A 20867-nucleotide genomic window follows, 5' to 3' on the forward strand; every position below is an offset into this window, starting at 1 on the left:
GAGCTCGTTGATTTGCAGTCCAGCAAGGAACAGTAAGATTTTTCCAGAGGTGTTTGGACATAACCAAGGCTTCCTCAATTCTGCAGTCAACTGTTGAACAGAGCAGGGAGAACCAATTGCTCCTTGCCAGAGATAAGGTTACTGCAGCAAGGACACCCCAAGTGAAGGTGTCCAGCTGAGCGACCCCCGCCCCCATCCCCAGCCATGAAAGGCAGACCCTAACCTCCGAGGAGGGGTGAGCTGTCCGCCCACAGTGGGGCAGAGTTTCCATCTGGGCCTGGCTCCTTGGACAGCCCTTCCACTTGTCCCAGTGAGTTGAGGTCCATGAGGTCTGGCCCTTGAGTTGTGGCCACTGTCCACCTGAGCCAAGCACAAGGCTACGTGTGGGCCTGTTACCCACAGCCTGCAAACCTGGTCATGTGTTTCTAGAGAAGGGCAAACAGGGCAAGGAATTGTACAAAAATACCTTTGAAAATCTGGATCATGATTAAAGTGAGTCTGTGTGCATTAAAGTAAACTGGTGCTATCACAGAAAGACTTTGCCAATCACAGTGCTAACCACAGAAATGAGGGTTCTAGAGGTGCTTGAATGTTGCAGGGATCAAACATATATGTTGTCTCACAAATGGAAACATTTGAAATCACACTGTTAGAACACAGCCATCCCTTCACAGGGCATGACCCAGTCTCAAACAGCAAGGCTACAAAATTCCTATAAAAGCAGTGCCCAGCTGAGATAAAGTATGTTTGTTTCTGCAGAAGTGTATTCCCCTACTTTTAAAGCATAACTACTCCACAAGCATCCAGGGTAGAAGAGATGTTGTATTTGTTCACAGCAAATTCTAGTTACAGATCTCTGGAACTTGTAAATAATACTTAGAATACATTATTGGTGCAAAATGTACAGTAAAACACAAAACATGTATTGCAAAATATACACAGAATTGTTCTAAGAACAGAACCCAAGGATGAACAGATGTTTAAATATAAGAGAAAAGTCCATGTTTTATAAATTACTTCTTTAAAAATCTATTAGTACACTAGGTATGTTTTTTTGAAGACAAGTTATCACAATATAGTGATACGTCTCATTGCAAGGCAGACAGTGAGAAACAAATTACATCATTAAAAGCTAGTTTTTGAGACCAATCCACAAGTAAATGTGTGATAACACATTACTGGTTTGAGGCACAGTGTGGGGAAACTGTTTTCAACCACTTTAATGCTTATACTTAGGCTGCTTTTTTTTTTTTCTGAGAATTAGGCAGATGCACAAAGAATAAGCATTAGACAATAACTTGTCAGCTTACATTAGTTTATTAGGTCAGGATTATTTATTACTGATGTATTAGAACATTCACAAGAAATGCTATGAAACACCTTAAGAGTATCTTGATAATAAAACAGCATTCATACAACTGTGTAAATTGGATGATTTAAATAACCAGAGGTGAAAAAACAGTTATTTAAGCAATAGTTAAGTTATAGTTTGAGAAGAATTAAGATGTCATCAGTCATTTTTAAGTAGGAAAGATGCTGAAATCTATAGTGAATTACAAACTCTAATGCTTTGCATTCAAAGCAGAGATGTTGTCTTCCAATATTCAGAACTTGCAGCTTCAAGATACAAGATTGCTGCTAGCTACACCATTGCTAACTAAACTATCACAAGGATAACTTGCTTTGGGCATGTTTGGAATGCTAGAGTTATACAGCTATTGCTATGCTACAGATCCCCAAATTTTGCTTTAAAATAGCAGTAAAGGCTTTATAAGCACCCAAAAATTACACAATAAATACTCAGTAATACTTCAAGCACCTCTTGCTACCCAATTTGGCATGATAAGCAGCACTAAGAAATGGATGCCATGGTGAGACAAGGTATTAGCAGTTTGACTCGGGCACTCTTGATTTGTGCCTGCCTGCATTCAGAAAGCAAAAGAGCTTGCGTGGCACACTCTATGATGCTGAGAGAGAGGACTGTAAGTGCCAGACAGTCACCAGACTTACAACTTTCTGCAGTCAAGCACAAGGGCAGGCTCTCTGCTCTTCAAGCTGCAGTGATCTGTATGGGGAGAAGCTCTGCCTTGTATGGCTGATGTTTGTATGGGGAGTTGCTGCCAGAGGTGTAACAGGGGATATGCACAATATAAATGAAGCCATATCTTCTGAAATCAGGTTGTCCCCTAAATAACACACTTGACCAGTGCAGAGTGACATGCTAAATGGGTATGGCTGCCAGGAGAGCTCAGAGGGATAACTACACCAGTAACCCTATTAAAAAATACTTTGCTTTGTGATAGATCTTTAATATCTACAAACATTTATTTCAAGACTTCAACTTTTTCAGCACTGATCTGCTATAAAACCTTCTCATAAATTATCTTCACAAAAAATAAAGTCACTCTTTCAGAAAACATGTTCAATATAACATACTTGTATCAGGACAAATCTGTCCTGTGAGTCCCTGGCAGAGAAGCCATAACCCACACTGAAATCTCTCCAAAGCAAGATTACCAGGACTCTAAAACCAGAAGGCAAGTATTCCATTAATTACCATGGTAAGCAGAAACAGTGCTTCCAAAACACACAGAGTGCACCGTTTCAGTGGACATGGATGGGTTTACAATCAATAGTCTCTGTCCTGTAAACATGAAAACTGCCACTCTAACTGCAGGTTAAGGTTAGTAATTTGCATTCATTTCACTGTACTCCACACATACAATGCCTACACTGCTAAAAAAGAAACCACAACAAAACTATTAAATAGCAAAAGAAATGAAGGCTTTGGGCTGGATGTCTCCTGAAACTAAGTGTCAAATCAGTAAGTGTTGACGTTATAAATAAAACTTGAACATTTACTTTATGCATTATAGAAGCAGTGTAGTAAAACCTAAAACTTAGAATAGCAGCAAATTTGCTCAAAAATGTACATAAAGGTTCAGTCAGTCAGCTATAAATACATTCTGCGATTTCCAAAGCCATCTCTATCCCCAAGCAGGCTTTCAAGGAGAACACAGTGTTAGACATGGATGGGGATCAGGAACACTGCAACCAGAGAAACTCCTAAACAATTGTATTCTACAAACTTGTTCTCATTGTTATCTGAAAGTGCATCTTTTTATCTGTAGAATCATCCCCATATTTACAAAAAAAAGTACAAACATTGCAATTTTGCCACACTCTAAGCCTATCTAACCTGTATTTTCTGTTAAGTGCAAAAAATATAATGAAGTTATACATATTCTGATGCATATAAGATCGAAGCCTGAAAATGAGGCAATGTTGTCACTGGTGAATCCAAGGCAATTCAGTAGTTGCCAAATCTTTGCTGCGCAGCTGTTAGATGGCTAAAGTAGAAGCTGAAGTAGAAATTAGAGAATAGTCTAAGCCAAACTGACAGAGCAGCATTCACAGCAGGAACTCCATTCCCCCACTCTCCACACACATTCACCAGCACATGCTCATACCTTCATTACCAGTTTTGGTACAGAACTAGGCCCAAAGGGCAGGAGGGCAGCCTGGCAGAAACAGGAAAATGTACAGTCACTTGGAAGGTAGTAAGGAAGATTTATGGGGTGCAAAATGAAGAAGTATCTACTTTGTGCCAGTGCACAACTCCAATGAGCCCCCAGTAATGGTGCTGGAATATGGACTGGAGATTATGCAAGACAGAGCATACCTACAGTCAGTACATTATTAAATACATATGCAACAAATCTGTTGTGTCTTCAACATAAGCCCTTTTTAAGTGTCACAACAGCTCCTCTTACCATCTCCTCCCACAAAAAGAGGTTTCATTTGATAATAACATTTATATGTCAACAGACTGCTACAGAATCACGTGCACACATAAATGCTGAGCAATTTGAAATAGCTGACATTCAGATCAAGTACAATATTTGCTCTAAAGACATTAAATCAATACAATATTTGTAAGAGGATAATCATGAAGATTAACAACAATTGTCTATAACAGTTCATTTGTTCCTTAGGGAAGTTTTGCAGTGACAGCTTCTTCCTAGTTTTTAAAATGCTACAATAGCCATTGCCACTGGTTTTAGACACACAGATACTTGACTAAAATCTAGAAACAGCAAGCAGAGCTCAAACTGCAGACATGCAGAAACTGTACTCTAAACATGGTTGTGCTTTCACTATATTGCCATTATGTCTTGTTGGAAAGTACAAGTCCTGCCTCATGTCCAAAACCCTTGGAAGGAAGATCCAGAAGTGAGTGCTATCAGAATGCTGTAACAGGGCAAAAGCTGTATAATTAGGCACTGTGGAATAATACTAATACAATAAGGCGTGTTCTTAAACGTGTGTGCACATGTATGTACACACATGTATGTTCACACATGTACGTACACATATATAAACAAAAGGTTTTTGGCAAAATAACCCTTTCATCTAAAACTCAATGCAGCAAAAACACCAGCAATTTAAACTGTACAAATCAAGGGTAAAAGCCATGGGGGGAAAAAGCAGCAAATTTTCTGAAGAGGCACCCGTATCTCTGGGATGAGCTTTTCAATTTTAGTTCTACTAATTCAAGGCAGAGGTAATATGTTTATCCATCAAAAAAGATTTTAACCAACTGACCACCTGCACTAGTCTGCAACACTGTGGTATTTGAAAGGAACCAGGGCTTTCAGGACCCTTCTCTTCCCAATTCTGGCAATGCCTAAGTAGGACACTAGTAGAAGGTCAGGAGAGTGTACCTCAGCAGGAGAGATGGTAGTTGTGCTGTTTGTGCCTGCCATGGTTTATAGGCAAGGTAAAAAGGCAGTGGAGAGAGGGTGAAGGAATGTGCTCAGGATAGCAAAGAACCTGCATCTCTTCACTGTCCACGGTTACAGCTCCTGGTTCTGTGTCCCTGATGTTACTTAACACCTGTCTTGACAGAACTGAGCCTGTTCCCCAATGCTTTTGTTGCTGCATTATTTGAATTATTTGGCCATGTGACCATTAGGCTGTCACACAATACTAACCAGTCAGTATGGAGAATCATCTATCTGCCCACTGTCACATAAATTATACTGCATTGTTATGTTCAGTGGAAAGGCTAAGTCTGAATGTTTCAAATTAACTGCAAAGAGTTACCCCCTCCCTTCATGCAGGCCTTGCATATCATGGAAGAAAATACTAGGCCTTCTCAGACACCACATGCAATGAAAATGTGAGAAAAAACACACACATACATATATTCTTGATACAATGGCCTTTACAGAACTTGAAACTAGAACATCTTAATAGAGGGGTTAATGAGTGAGTTTCTCCTTTTAAAAGTTTTACAGCGAGTTTTCCATCTCAACTGAATCTGTTTTGTGATTAAAACACATTAAGCATCATCTTTTGAGGCACAGAGGTCTTATATACTAAATGTTTTTCTTAAGCTATTTTTTAATTCCAGTGTGGCACTCATCTGCTGAAATACATGGCAGTTGGTTTCTGGGGAAAAAAGAAAAGGGAACAAAACTCAAAGCCTTCTTGTCCTCTACCAGTACGCCCTCTGGAAGTTGGGAAGAGATTACACTCATACTTCAGAGTCACCTTGTTACCATGATGCTATCCCAAAACAGGAGTTTACAGGGTGTAAGATATTGTGACCTGTGAGTTTCATGTTATTTCCGATATCAGATACAGAGCAAAAGGAGAGACAGACAGGTCCTTAAAAACCCAAGAACTTGAACACTGTCAGATACATGGCGCAGGATTATATATGCCTGGAAAAATAGTAAGACAGCCTTATTTATTTGGGCTGCAGAAGACAGTCAGTACCAGAAATCTTAAAACTTATGCATGTTTTCTGTAACAAAAAGCCCAGCTTCCATTACTGAGTCAACAACTGGAAAGCAGATCATGCATTCTTTCTGCTCTCCTAAGGATACCAAGCAGTTTCTCTCTCTTTCTGGACAATTATGAAGCAGCAGCCTGTTCCAGATTTCCTCTCTAATTTGTGAGCTTCATTCAGAGAGTGCACATCCTGAAATACAATACTTGATCCTCCCTACTTGTAATGCTGGTACCAGGATGCCAGAAGAGGTCCAGCTGACCCCTCATGCCCAGGTTCTAAAGAAGACAACCCTGTGTTTAATGATCAGGAAGACAAGGCTTTTAGGTCTGCACTATCCAAACTATTTCCTTCATAGCATCAGTCCAGTTTTCAGGTTGAATGAAAGTGAAGTTCTAGACCTGAAGAACATCCCCAAGTATTAATTAAGAATTTAAACAATTAAGAAAAGGTTTCACTGAAAATAGAAGTCATTCCTCCAACTGCATCTCTACCAGAAAACTGAGAAGGAATCACTAGATTGAAAGGAGAGGCTGCAGGCATCTGCCATTTTTCCATAGCTGTTTTGTCTCTCTTTCTAGCTTTAGCTACATCATTCTGTTGCTGTAGATGACATTCACACCCTTGTTGCACCACAACCAGAAAGTAGAAAGCACATGTAATGGTCAGCTGTTGCTGAAGCTGTCAGTGCTAGGAGTACAGACTCATCAACGAGACCCAGCAAGAACTGCCTCAGCATGTAACCAGCTCCATCACAAAACAGCTTTTGTGTATTTCAAAGTTACACATAAGTCCCCCGAAGCAGATGTTTTTCTAGACACACTGGCAAGAGGAATGCTCCAAAGGCTAACACTCAAGTGATGAATTCATGCCACCCACAGCTGAAATAGCTATTACTGTGCAACAGAGGACAAGTAACCCCACCATGTGGCTAAGCAGGCTCTAGCCAACATAGCTTAAGCAGCTCCAAGCAGCTGATGCATAGAACTGGCAAAATCTTGCAGGCCCCCCCACCCACAAGTGGCTCACAGAGCCCTTTGAGTATGATGTTGACCAAAAGTGAAAGGTTCAGTTCCTGGGGAACCACGGTGAGATGAGACAGCAGAGATGTGAGGGAAGAACAACATGACTATAGCCATGGACAGCAGATCTGGATGGTGTATGGCAGGTGCATGTCTGCTCCAGCGCCAGTCTCCAGCACAAAGCTGTAAAAGTACTGGATCGCCACCGCTTCAGCAGATGGGTGAACACAGAAAAGTGGTCTTGGCCTCATAGGAACTGATGAAGAAACAGCCTCTGAAGAGCACACACTCGTCCAGGTGAGAAAAGACTGTCACTGTGTCCCTGGGCCCACACCTAGTAACGCCCACAAAGACTTGAGAACCTAGCGAGGTAAGAGAATTTTCATGATGACTCTCGCATTCCCAGTTATTTGGAGCCTAGATGCTAAGGCTCCTCAGTAAAGCTAGGCTGTACATCAGTTCAGCTCTAACATATGACTGTGCTAATGTACTCAATTGAACACTAAGTGGTACTTCTTTTAACCTAATTAATGAAGATTCTTGAGCTTGCTGCTATATAACAGTCCAAGTTCATGAAAATGAAAGAACACAAGTAAAGTCAAGACAAGAGTCTGGTGTCAAAGTTAATGGTTTCAGTGATAAAATAGAATTTGTATAACATACTATTGCCTTGGGTATTTTTGTTCCTTTTCTATTTTGAGAGTTGTAGCTGATGAAATTCAAAAGCCTTTTAAAACCGGCTTTGGCTGAATAACGAGAAACTAAGCTACAGATGAAAAATTGCTCTACAGCCTGTTTCCCCTTCATTCATGCTGTCCAAATACTGTTGAAGTAAATGCTCTGAAATATTTTGACTCAACTGTTCTAGCACATTCTCTCTTCCCAGTGCACTGAGATCCTTTTACAGAAATAATCTCTCCTGTGTTTTGTGTTGTGTTTTTCTCTTTACACTTGTACTGTTTCAGCTGTGCTCTTTGGACTGATCTAAGGAGCTCTCAGCAGCTCATGGTTTTGCCTTTTTTTGGTTAGGATGCTATTGTGAGCATTAATTTAAAGGAACACATTTTCAGTTATAGAACAATTAAAAAAATATCTATGCAATGATTTTCTTTTAGAATGAACTGGGAGGAGGGAAGGATTTTTTGTGAAGGCAAATGCGGAAATCTCAGCATCTTGGAATCTCTGGCTGGGAAACTGCCAACAGAAAAACAAATCCAAGTAAACATTTCAGATGAGACAAGTGGTACATAATTGTTACTTGTGACAATGAGGTACTATCTTTGAAAGACAAAGAAGAACCCAGTACTATCAAAATGTAATGAAAGGCACGCTCATAGGCAACACTCTTCATGACTTGTCTGCACTCGGTTTTACTGGACCAGGATGGTATCTACCATAGGCATGAACACAGGTTTCCCCTTTGCGTCCTCCTTCAGAGACTGACGTGCTATCCACTTTCATCTCTTTCAGGCTTCCAGTTTTTTTCTGCTTCTGCTTGGATTTTTTCAACATATGGACCTAAAATTGAAAGATTTAAAAGAAGGTGAATATTAAAATATCTGTAGTCATCAATTAACTGATCTATTACCCAAGTAAAAAGCTGAACTGCAACAGAAAAACGTATAAATACACAACTATTTGGTGCACCTATCCTTGTAAAGCTTTAGGATTTACTGCTTTTTTTACATAAACATATGCACATTATATAAATGCATATGTGTACATATATATTCCTGTACACACATATGTATATATACCCATATGTAGAGATAACTAGTTGGTAACCTAGTAGAAGAAGAAAAGATGTTTCTTACTGAAGGACAAGTTAGGTTTGCTCTCTCTCTCTCTTCGTCCATTACCCTGTCACTTCTTCTCATGAAAAGAACAAAGTTTTTACATATTCTGAAACTTTGAGGTATGTTCCCTCTCTTTCACTCACTTCTCCTCAGCAAGGGCAATTGTTCTGGTACCCCTCCCAGTACAGCTACATATCCTTTGAGCTTGCCTACATCAGCATATGCCTGTGAGTTAAAAAGGCAACCCCAAGGTAGCAGGCAAATGTGTAGACTGGTGTGTACCACCAGTCTGTTTATTTCACCATTTCAAAGTCAATAGAGACGTTAAATTCTTAGGGAGCTGATGCTGTCTTTTATGTACACATTGAGGTAATCAAGAAAAAACAGACACTGATTACCCAAGTCTTTTTCACAGGCCTTGCTCTTCTCTTATTAATTTTTCTCTTTTGCTACTATATGCCTGGAAAAATATTCTCCAGTCTCCTGGAGAAGGGAAGGTCTGACAGACCTTCCCTTCTCCAGGAGACTGATTCCTACTTCGCACACTGCACTACCAACATGGCCTTTATAACTGCCCTGCTTCAAGAAAAGCAACACTGCCTGCAGATCTCAATACAGAGGAAAAACTGGATCACGAGGCCAAAGCTCAGGGACTATTTTTTTTAACATGAGTCTCATCTGAGCCACTGGAGAGAGTCCTCAAACTGTCCTCTTTAGAAATTGCCGTGTCAGTTACCACGTAGTGCTAAGCAACTCCTTTAGAGTTAAGCATGAGAACACAGACAAGCAAGATAATACGGTAACATCCAGTGCTCAAAGGAACCAAGTCAAATTGCTAAGAGAAACCCACACGCAGTACCTTTGGTCCTGCAGCAGATATTATTATCTGGCCAGGGGCCTGAATCCAGGGCTCTCCATCAACTTGAACTGGAATTGGCTTTAGGAGCGTTACACGGAAATACGAGCCTTGAGCTATGCGTATTCCTGATCGAAAGCCACCTTGGACTTGACCCTGTTAGGGAATAAAAGCCAGGATATCAATCACCCCAACTAACAAGAAGTACAAATACTAGCTGCAATTAAGCTGGGTAGATATTATTTTATTCTCACCTCACATTTTACGTTTCAGCTAAAAAACTGCCTAGGCAAAACTAGGATACCTTTACTGCCCCAGCATTAATTATTTCAGCTAGTCCAAGAAGGAGAACTCCCCTGCAGGCTGCAGGAGGCAAAACAACTCCTAAAGCAAAGCTGTTTGTACACAAAGGCTGGCCAAGGAATATACACTCACAAAGGTCTTGTTTGCTTTGGCTTCTCCCTCCATAACACAGTAAATACTTCTAAAAACACCTAATTATACACATAGACTTTGGCACATATGAAATTCCAAAGTCTAAAAGCAGTTTATTAATCAGAGAGAGTTTATCCAAACTCGACTCCAAATGTGGGAATAAAAACCTTAATATCACAAATCCAAAGCACAGGTTTGTTAACATTTATACTCCAATGTAGCAGACGCAGGGCCTGCTACGGCTCCGTGGAGGGATGTTTAGAGATAGGTATTTGCTGAGTCATAGGAATTGTACCAGGAGTCCTCACTCTGGTCCTCCTTATCTCTCTGTGACCCCATATGCTAGTTTCCCTAACCCTTACAATTGGTCAGTTTTCAATCCTCCCTAACCCTATAAAAGAGGCTGTCTGGGACCATTTTCCCCAGAAGAGCAGCTTCAAGACCCTTCGCGAGACCCTCAGAATAAACCATCGTGGAACGGTCTTGGCCGCCTTCTCCTCTCTCATTTCGTCTGCCTTCCAGGAGCCACGGCCAGCCGCAGCCCCTACAGCAAGCTGAAATCACAAAAGAGCTGACTTTCACTAAGAGCTGACAATCACTGAGCTTGCTAGGGGGCTGCTGTGCGGCAGTCTGGCCTAGGGCACCCCAGCCTCCAGTGGGCTGAGGTGTTCAGCCTTGGGCCGCTTGCCTGGGACGCTTACCCTGCGGGGAACCAGCTATCCGACTGAGAAGCTAGCCCCTGTGGCTCCATTCATTTTACACTCCAAAGCTCCTTCTACTTTCACAAAAGATTTAAGGATCTCTGCCAAAACAACACTTTAGTGTATTTTAGAAGATCTAAATTACAAAATAAAGCTGAGCAACACTAAAGATTGAGCTCCACAAAATTTAACCACCACATTTCTATTTTTTGGCAATTTTATGGATTAGTTATCTCTAGTTACCTGATCACGTATACGTTTTCAGCAGCAGATTTCTTTAAACAGTAGTAAGATATGAAGACAAAAATAACCTACCATCCCACAGGAGTGTGTTACTAATAGCAAACCATGGTAAAAATAATATTCTTTGCAGGAACAGCATACCACCTGCTTGATGTAGCATTCCAGTCAAGAGCAGCAAGTATCATATTCTCAGTGACATGTATTGGAAAGCCTGTGGCAGATAATTATAAAGCAACCTGTCTTGATGGCATCTCCACTGTGATTGTGATGAGGTACAACAAGACTTTTTGCAAATTCCCTAGGTGAAGGGTGCATGTTTTTGTAATATTAGAATAAATCTTGTTTTCATCCCATGGACACCATACCTGTTATGAGAAAACTAGTGTATTCCATAATAAATACATATATTTGTATTTTATATGCACATATATATTGCATTATATATATGCACATATATTTATGTTACTCTACTTGGTTCAATGTCTAGTTAAGTCATGAAGCATGAAGCATAAAAATTCCCATGGATTCTCAGTTCTCAATTCCTATTACTTCTTCTTACCCAGCCATAACAAAGAGGCGGAATTGCACCTGCAATGCACCGTTTGTCACTGAAATAAGCCTGTCCCATAAAGTGCATGTTCCTTCTGTGCTTACTGGGATGCCAACTCACCATGTGCACGACGCCCGTCACACCAACCACCTCCAGCAGGCCGTCATCGATGCGTGGCTTCTCAAAGCGGTTGTCACTTTCAGACCCCCAGAGGTCGGCCCCAGAGCCCCAGCTGTGTGGAGAGCACACCAGTGACCACCTGTGCTGCTGCCCTGCTAAGGGTGGCTGGTTTCTCCGGCTTCAAAAGCCACACACTCTGCTCCCCCACCAGCTGGAGGGAGCAGTTTTCCTGCACTGTCAAAGCAGGAGCTCTTCTTATAAAATCTGGAAGAATTTTTATCAGATCTTTTAATAGTAAAAGGAGCGAAGTAAATAGTTTCAGTTAGAAAGCAAAGGTGTAAATAGGACGAAGGTAACTCTGTAGAGTTTTAGTTTGCTGGGAAATACAGGTTACAGCTAAACTAGCCATTAATTTTCAAGAGTAAAGAACTTAAAATAGCTCTTAATGGTCTTGAAGTTACTGAAGAAAAACTAAAGCTAAAACAACTACAAGATTTCATTCTTGTACCTGGCCAAAAGCACCTGTAGTTAGGCAGATATTCATACACTTCAGTCCTCTGAAATGCTTCTGCCAATTTAAACCATGCTGTTTTTTGTGCAGTACTGACCCTTCCCACTCAAATCACTTGCTTATTGTTTTGGCACATGAACTACTCATCACTTAATAGGGATCTTTTCTTCTCCACAGGTCTCATGTGTAATGTACATTTGTGTACATGTAAAAAGGAGTATTCGAATAAAACATTTTCAGACTGAAATGCAAAGAGGCTGTTTAAGACAAGATGGTACTTGAAAAAATAATAGTATGGCAGGACCTGCTGGTTTTGTGCAAACAAAAAAACCCACCTCTATCAACATCACATCTAAGGAAACCGGATCTCCTGTGGAATTACACAACAGTTACTGCAGCTCCCTGCAGGGGCCAACAAAGCACTCACAGACCTGTAAAGGTATCTGAACTGTGGTCTTCCATGGCTACCCAGGTAGCATCACAGCTCCAGTTGCCTGTAGGACCTGGGTAGTGTTTGACAGCTGAAATCCATCTGGCCTTTACTGGAGGAACTGCTTAGGTACCCCGTCCCCAGCATGTCAGAAAGTGTGTGCAGGTGGATTGTCATTGATCCTGTTACCTAACCATTTGGCATTCGGTGCTCAAATACTGAGCAGCAGTTCTACACACACAGTCCAGCATGCACCCACAAGGGATCCTTCCTCCTCTTTTTACCTGGGAATATTAATAAAGATGAGTCCTTCTATACTTGGTAGCTCCACCTCATGCTGGTCCACTTGCAGCTTTATGTCCTTGTGCAGGTTTCTAGTGTGACTTATCTTCTGCAGCCCAACTTTCACGTAAACTCCCTTGTTGTGAAACCTAGGAGTCGACAAGGATCTTCTAACTAAAAGGTAAGGCCAAGCATAGCACTCTTCCCTGTACGTATACCACTATTGTCCTCTAGCAGGTATATTTAAAGGTATATTTCAAACAGGTATATTTAAATTTTTTCTAGCTTTACTAGCATAAGAACAAAGCATAAACCATGAACTGCTACTTTACATACCTTTACTTAAGGGATGATTCTGCTGTTGAGGCATGTGCAGATTGTGAAATTTTATTACAGAAAAATTGTCCCTTCTTGAAGCATTGCCTGAATACAATGCCTCTTTGAAATGTAAACTCCTGGGCTGGAAGATTACATTTTTGATTAAGACTTAGAGGTCATCATGACCAATTTTAAATTGTTTTCTCAAGCAATGCTACAATACTTATGGCAAAAAAAGTTTGAAAATCTTTGCTTTACACATTCCTAATTAATTTGAAATATATTTAGCTGTAGAAACTTAAAACAGCCTTAGGAATCTCAACTTGTGACAGAGCTCTAACATCTCTAATTTTAGAATAAAAAAGATGAGGAAGATTTTTATGGCATCCCTAGAAATGGCAAAATATTTTAAGAATAACATAAACAAAAGATAGTTAAACACACAGAATATCTTCTATAATGGAAACCTTTGGATACATAGCCTTCAGGGCAACCCTAAAATAAAAAGCATAAATTTCCATTATTTTACCCTACAAGTACATGGGTGTCATTGGAATTCAACTCTGCAAAAACCCTCTAGCACTACGTCTAAATACGGCAGACATTAAAGTGGGGAAGACAGCCAATGCAGGTTACAGCCAAATCTTCAGAGACTTTTCAGACTTTTCAGTCATCTTAAATTATTACATTGGGAATGATAAGTCCTATGTCCTAACAGTTTAAAATAGCACCAAATTAAAGGTACTTCAAGTAACACACCATTTAACATACACTTCTGCTCCATGCAAGATATTTCTGTGCTAAGACAGCTTTTGTCTAATTTGGATACAACTGGAAAATACTGGAATATCAGTAGGTAACACAACACTTGCAATATCCCCAAGAAGTATTAATTTTTGTTGCATGAAGAAGGAAGCCTTCAGAAACTGAAAGAACACTTCATAGTGCCCTAACTGCAGAAACAGTTGTAAAAGAAATACAAATTTGCATTAAATTACACAAAATATTCTCCCAAACCTTGCATTTAGGAAACTGCTTGCCACAGCAATCTCCTGACATTTTGGATGGTACAAGTAAGATGTGATCTCTTCTGTAGTATGCAATCCTAAAGATTGCTCCAGGATCCCCTGGGAATGACTTGGATGGAGAGCCAGATGCCTCCTCAACAAGTTCACTGACAACACAAATCTGTGAGGACTGCTTGATACCCCAGACAGCTCTGCAGCTGTTCAGAGAGACCTTGGCAGGCTGGAGAGATGGGCAAATGAGAAACAATCTGAAATTCAACAAAGAGCAAAGGGAGAGTCCTGCACCTAGAAGAAATAATCCCATGAACCAGCACAGGCTCCGGGCAATCTGCTGGAAGGCAGCTCTGAGGAGAAGGACCTGGGGGATCCTGGTGAACCACAAGCTTTCCACGTCCATGTGTCCTGGGGGCCAAGAGGCCAACTGGATCCTGGGTGCACTAGGAAGCGCATCACCTGCAGGTCGAGGGAGGTGATCCTACCCCTCTGCTCAGCCCTGGTGAGGTACATCTTCAGTCTGTGTCCAGTTTTGGGCTCCTCAGTACAAGAGAGACATGGAGTGGGTCCAGCGGAGGGCAACAAAGATGATTAAGGGACTGGAGCATCTCTTAAACCAGGAAAGGCTGAGGGAGTTGGGCCTGTTCGGCCTCAAGAAGAGAGGGAACCTTTCAATGTCTATAAGTATCTGAAGGGACAGTGTCGAGAAGACAGAGCCAGGCAGCAAGCAAGGACAAGAGGCAATGAGCAGAAACTGATGCACAGAAGTTCAACCTGAACGTGAGGAACAATTTCTTTACTGTGTGGGTAACTGAGCACTGGAGCAGATTGTCCAGAGAGGGTGTGGAGTCTCCCTCACTGGAGATATTCAAGAAGCATCTGGAATGCAATTCTGTACCAAGTACTCTGGGATGACCCTGCTTGAGCAGGGAGGCTGGAGAAGATGACCACTGTAATCTCCTCCAACCTGACCCACTCTGTGATTCCGTGAATGAAGGCAGGTGCCCTGTGATTAAATTTTACACCGTGAAAAATCCTCATATAGTTTAGCACTCACCAATGCAAAGACCATCACTGTCACAATATACACTACTTTTATCTGCCCCTCAATGCAAGATCAGTGTTGATTCCTGCAGGGGTGTTATCACTGCACTTTGAGCTGCTAGCTAAAAGTAAACAGTCCAGAGCATAAAAAGAGACTCTACTGAGTGAGGCCAGAGAGCACACAGCTTTTGGGACATTTATCAGTTTAAGGTCTTGCTTCAGAACAGCACTCAACCCCAATTCTCACAGGCATTCAAAGGCAAATATCATGTGTCAGCACTGTTAGCATGCACAAGCTTTTGGCTTCTGCAAAAATGTACCTCAATTCCTTATTTCATGTTTTCTTTTCAGAAGTATATAGCCCTTTAGATTTGGGAAAAAAATTAATTCTCTTCTTTCCCACAAGTCCTTCAAGTCACTCTGCAAGAATGATACCAAGAGATTGTCCACTGCACTGTGGAAATGACCGAGATGAAGATAACAGGGATGAAAAGCACACAGGGCAATAGCAATCAGAGTTTATCCCTTAAATGCAGTAAGAAGAGGATGCATATTTTGACATGCTGCAGCTTTGCAAATATGGAGTAGTATATTTTGAAGAAAAAATGAACATATCTTGTACATTATATTAACTGCCCAAGTCCATCTAGAAAAGTTTCACCTACTAGAACGGACACTGCTGCACACAAACTTATTACCTGATTTTACTGCCTATGATGCTTTCAGTCAAGTGTATTGAAAATGCAAACCAGTGGCTAACAGCAACTTATGTACCAGGAGCCACCTATACATTCTCACTTGAGATACAGAGCGTTTTTTTATCCTTAATACCAGCATGCAGGTGCTGCAACAGCACCAGGCAAAACAAGAAAAGGTACAGTGGAAGTTCTGAACACTTCTGAACAGTGCTTATTGCTCATGCACTGCCCTCACTCTTGCTAAAGGCTTTGAGCAAGAGATATTTCCACTATCTCAAATTTTCACTAAACTCAACAATGCAGTTATTGGCAACTAAGAATACTGAATAACAATGACATGGCTTCCAAAAACTGCTTTGGTGCTCTCTTGGTAGAGGAAAAAAACCCCAAACAAACAAAACAAAGGAATTTTGTCTCTATCACTTCCTGGCTAGCTTAACTCCTCCTGGTCCCAGCTCTGCCACAAGCAATATTAGTGCATACCTGTAGCATTTAAGATTATCATTTGCAAATTAGAAGTAATGCAATTCCACAGAATTCACCTTCATACCTAGTTTCCCCAAGATTACCTGCTATTAAATTTCCCTGGTTCTTCTTCTCTGGCATGATGAAAGTCCAAGCTCAACTCTGCATCAATGCCAAGACCACAGTAATTGTTCATCTGTACAATCTGACCAAAAGGAAAAAAAAAAGGTATAATTTCCTGCTTACATTTATAAATGAAAAATGAAGATCTTCCAAAGTTTTTCAACAAAAGCAAGCTTTGCAGATGATTCTTCCAAGTCACTTGCATCTTGACAGATTCTGGAAAACATTTTCCAGAAACACTGCACTAAAAATAAAGCTGCATGAACAACTGTTGACATTTTAGTCATTATTTCCAAAGTATCAAAAACTTCAAAAATTGATATTTTAATTAAAATAACAAGCACAATAAGGCAGAAATAAAAACAAATGCAGAAATAAAACCAACTCAACCTCTCAATGCAATTCTACACAATAACTTCACAAGATGCTGAACACTAATGCCACAATTATTTTTGGCATCAGCCATGGATTTATACTACATCATTGGGAAGACACTCTTACTTACTTTGGAAGGTGACCAGCTTACACCAGATGAATGAACCTACTCAGCTGCATTTTAATTAGCTCCCTATATGCCAACCTCAAGTTTCTACAGATTTCAACCACTTCTTCCATTAAATCTTTCTTTGCATGCCAGTTCATTCCATAACCTTTTTATCCTAGGCCTTACTCTCCCATCCTTCACCTTTAAAAAGCAGATGGGAAAAAAAAGCCCCTGTCTCCACCAAGTGAAAAATAGCTGGAACCTGAGCATCTTAAATCCTCCAACTGACTCATAATGCCTAGGATTTTCCAGTGACCAGTAAAAAATCTTGGACAATTGCTACCATTGTTATAATTTCCTTCCTTTTTTTTTTTTTTTTTTTTTTGCAAGCCCCTTGTCCAATTTCTTCCTTTCATTTGAAAAGAGACAGAACCAGGATTCACATAGAGCACCAAAAGCACCATCTACAATCAACGTTTTTATTTTCCTAAACAGAAACAAGTTCTTATGAACCAAGTGAGAGGACTTTCACTCAAAAAAAAAAAAAAAAAAAGAGCAAATAAGAGATGGCACATATACAGACACACAATAGCAGTAAGATGATGGAAGGAATTACTTCCTGTATATGCTAGCAATTCCTAGTAATTTCTATAACTGTGAAAGAAAAGATGAGAGTGCCTCTTGGGGAAGGGAGTGTTTTTTGGTCGACACTCCAGTTTTACAAGTGTTTTGGCATTTCTTCAAAAGCCTTTTCTTATTTGAGAAATAATTTTTTTTCCAGCTGAAGCAAATAAGAATGCCATCACCATATGAATCTTTTCATTAATCCTCTATCAGATGCTTTTTGCTAAACACCCAGAAAAGATGGTGTGCAGTCAACCAGCCCTGCCAGGACCCAAAGACTATGTCCAGATGTGTGCTGTATTCACTAGCAAACAGCTCAGTAAGGCCCAAGCACAAAGAAAGTGAGCAGTAAAAATTAAACTGTGTTAATACCCATCCTCCTTGTGATTTTCACTAGAGCAACAGCTCCTAAGAATCACACCCAAATGGTGCCCAGCTCACCTTGGGAGGCTCAGGTTCCGCAATGCCATTTTCTGCACCTTCAGCTGGCTCTTCTGCATCCAAAAGGATAGTCCAGCGATCCATAAGAACATCATCTGCCTCATCCACAGAAACCAAAATGGAGTACGGGTCCTCCCCACTGTAGCCAGCTCCCCAGCGCAAGACTCTCCCCAGGTCATTACCTGGGCAACAGTGAAGAACACCAAAATGTGACTGTGTTTCATAATCAGTGCATCAGCCCTGTTTTACAAATCACACTGCCCTAAGGTGCTCCAATCAAGTAATAGAATTCATTTGTTTGGAAGGAAGACTTAACTAGCCCCCCCCCCCAAAAAAAAATCTAAGCTGTGTTGTGCTTACCATTGCATACAGACACACCGGAGCATTTCCACAAAAAGTGGTAGAAAAACCTGTTGTGGAGTTGAGACACAACTCAGGAAGCAACTGAGTTTGCTGTCTTACAGCAACGGCTGATGCACCTGTGGTTGTCAGGAGGAGGGTATTTTGCCCTCCCAGCTACTGCCCACTCACCCACGCACATGTCAACATTCCTGCTGCTTGTTTCTCCTGATGCTGTTTTTCTGAAAGCATGACTGACATTTCATTAAAAAGCTGATACTGTAATTACTTCCCAGCATCAGCTAGAACTGAATCTTGTGGCATTTCAGCTGTAAAACTGAGTTGTGTCAGACTGATAAAGATAAAACTTTCCAGAGGGCTTCTGTGCTCAGCTTCTGTTCTTGCTGTGATTCTCACCTGTTCCTAAAGGTAAGATGGCAACTGAGGGCTCTGAGCACACCAGCTTGTGCCTGATCTCCTCGAGGGCACCAAGGACCCAGCCAACCGTGCCGTCCCCTCCGCACACCAGTACTCGGAAGGAGGGGACTTTGGAGAACGTGTGAAACCTCCATTGTGAAGCGAAGCACAGGGAAAAAGAAAAGTTACAAGGGAACATAGGAAATGCAAAGTCCCAATATGCTATTTAAAATAACACAGTATTATTGCATTTTTGCCCATGCCCCTTTACCATCAGTTTCTGGATCAAATTCAACAAAGTGAATAGAAAAATATGAGGTTGTAGATAAAGATGATTTTAAAAAGGGTGAAAAACCATATTCCTCTAAGATTCTTTACAAACAGAACTAAATGGTTAATCACTTCCTTTTTCAAGGGCACAGAGACCTAGCTAGTCATAATATCAATGTGAACATCTGTAACTCTCTAAATCCTAGAGGAGATGTTGATTATGGGTGGCGTTTTTGTACTTAGTCATAGGTATTACAGTACATTTTCTTCTTAATAGTACTGTTTTCCTGGTGATGCTTACCTTTTGTGGCTTTTCATCCTACAAAACAACATACCATGGAAAAGAATTGTTATTTCCCATTGCACAAGAAGCAATGAACAAGTGGGAGCATTTTGCCATAAAGCTACAGAAAGATTCCAGAGCCAAAACAAAATGAGCTGGTTACTGAAGTTGCAGCTCGAAGTGTATTAAAAAGAAAACAGAATTATACAGTTCTGACAGAAAAATTAGTTTGTGTAGCTTGTTTATCTTGTCTCCTACATAAGCTGCATTTTTCCCACAAAGCTTTTGTTCTGGAGGTCTTGTAATGGCAAGTTTTTTATTAAAGTAGTAGTGAAGGAATGAGGAATAGGCTACAGCCATCACTTTCGGTTTTATGAAGTTGTAACAAAGTGGAGTTCATTAAATCAAGTCATCAGTTCCTGTCTTCCTACAAGCACATTATGTTCTGTTCCTTGTAGAAATGTTGCAGCTGTGATCAGGAAAACCCTGTTAATTCTGCAACTGTGGCCAAGTTTCAAGAGTCAAAATAGAAAATTTTATTATACTTTCCTGGTAGTTCCCATGAAACATCAGCAGAAATAAAAGCAAAAATCCACCCTCATCAGGAAATGTTGCATTTCTCTTTCCATCTCCATTCAATTATAAAATCTATTTATTTTCAATAATTATTAAACATGTGCTACTGTAAAGTGCATATGGCTTTCCCAGGGCCAGACTCTGCGAGATTTGACCGAAGCATATACATTAGGAACTACTCTATTCTCTTTTCGTCAGATAATTCTAAAGTTTAAATATGTTCTCACAGGAAAAACAGTCAGAAGGAAGTGCTCCACTGCCCTGATCTTCAGGCACAGAACAGAAGAAATTCAGAGCTTCAAATTAAGTGAATCTACCCTTTTTAAAAACAACAAAACAATGTAAATTAAAAAAAAAACAAAAAAACATGATGACTTACCCAGGAAGTGGGCCCCCATTGGTAAGTTCAAAGACTTGATGTGGGTTCAACAACTTTCTAAAACTGTACAGAAGATCCCGACCTTTTAGACCACCACTTTTTGGATTCACAAATACAAGAAGTGGGCAACAATTCTGTGGTATCTTGGAAGCCTGAAAGAAGTCAAGAAAAAGGATAAGTCAATGCCACGAAAAGGCAGGAAAATTACTACTGCGTCTCAGAAATATTAGCTGATGTTTCATTGATGCCTACTAAAAAATCCAGATTCTATAAATAAAAAGATTCAATGTCCAGCCAATGGACAGGTTAGCTGCTGATCTTGCTTCCCTAGGAATTTAAGGCTCCTTAACCGACTCCAAGTACACAATTGAGTCCAACATTAGAAAAAAAGGGCATTTTAAGTAGCCCTTCCTATGCATTTTCAGTAAACAGTCTGGCCAAAGAACAGCATGAGGGATAAGAGTTCTGTACAATTAAAACAGTTTCCTTGAAAAGCGAGAACTTCTCCCCAAACCAACTGAAAAAATCTTTCTTTAGTTTCGTGGTTGACTTAGACTGCATGTCAATTTACAAGGACAAAGCATTTAAAAATGAAGATGTCTGGGGCAGATGGTGGTGTACTTCTCCCCATGAAATTAGAA

At 40.5% G+C, this 20867-nt stretch overlaps 1 protein-coding gene across 1 annotated transcript in view; it reads right to left on the reverse strand.

The window, feature by feature from the left end:
* Positions 1 to 804: 804 nt before the first annotated feature.
* DGKQ (diacylglycerol kinase theta) overlaps positions 805 to 20867 on the reverse strand; it is an 89070-nt gene continuing 69007 nt past the window's right edge. The window contains 8 exon segments of the mRNA XM_030237475.2: positions 805 to 8337; positions 9475 to 9627; positions 11521 to 11632; positions 12746 to 12892; positions 16395 to 16495; positions 17963 to 18144; positions 18719 to 18867; positions 20227 to 20378. Of these exon segments, the coding sequence (XP_030093335.2) occupies positions 8167 to 8337; positions 9475 to 9627; positions 11521 to 11632; positions 12746 to 12892; positions 16395 to 16495; positions 17963 to 18144; positions 18719 to 18867; positions 20227 to 20378 (1167 nt within the window). The 3' untranslated portion in view covers positions 805 to 8166.

This window comes from Serinus canaria, chromosome Z (assembly GCF_022539315.1).
Source record: "Serinus canaria isolate serCan28SL12 chromosome Z, serCan2020, whole genome shotgun sequence".
NCBI classification, from domain to species: Eukaryota; Metazoa; Chordata; class Aves; order Passeriformes; family Fringillidae; genus Serinus; species Serinus canaria.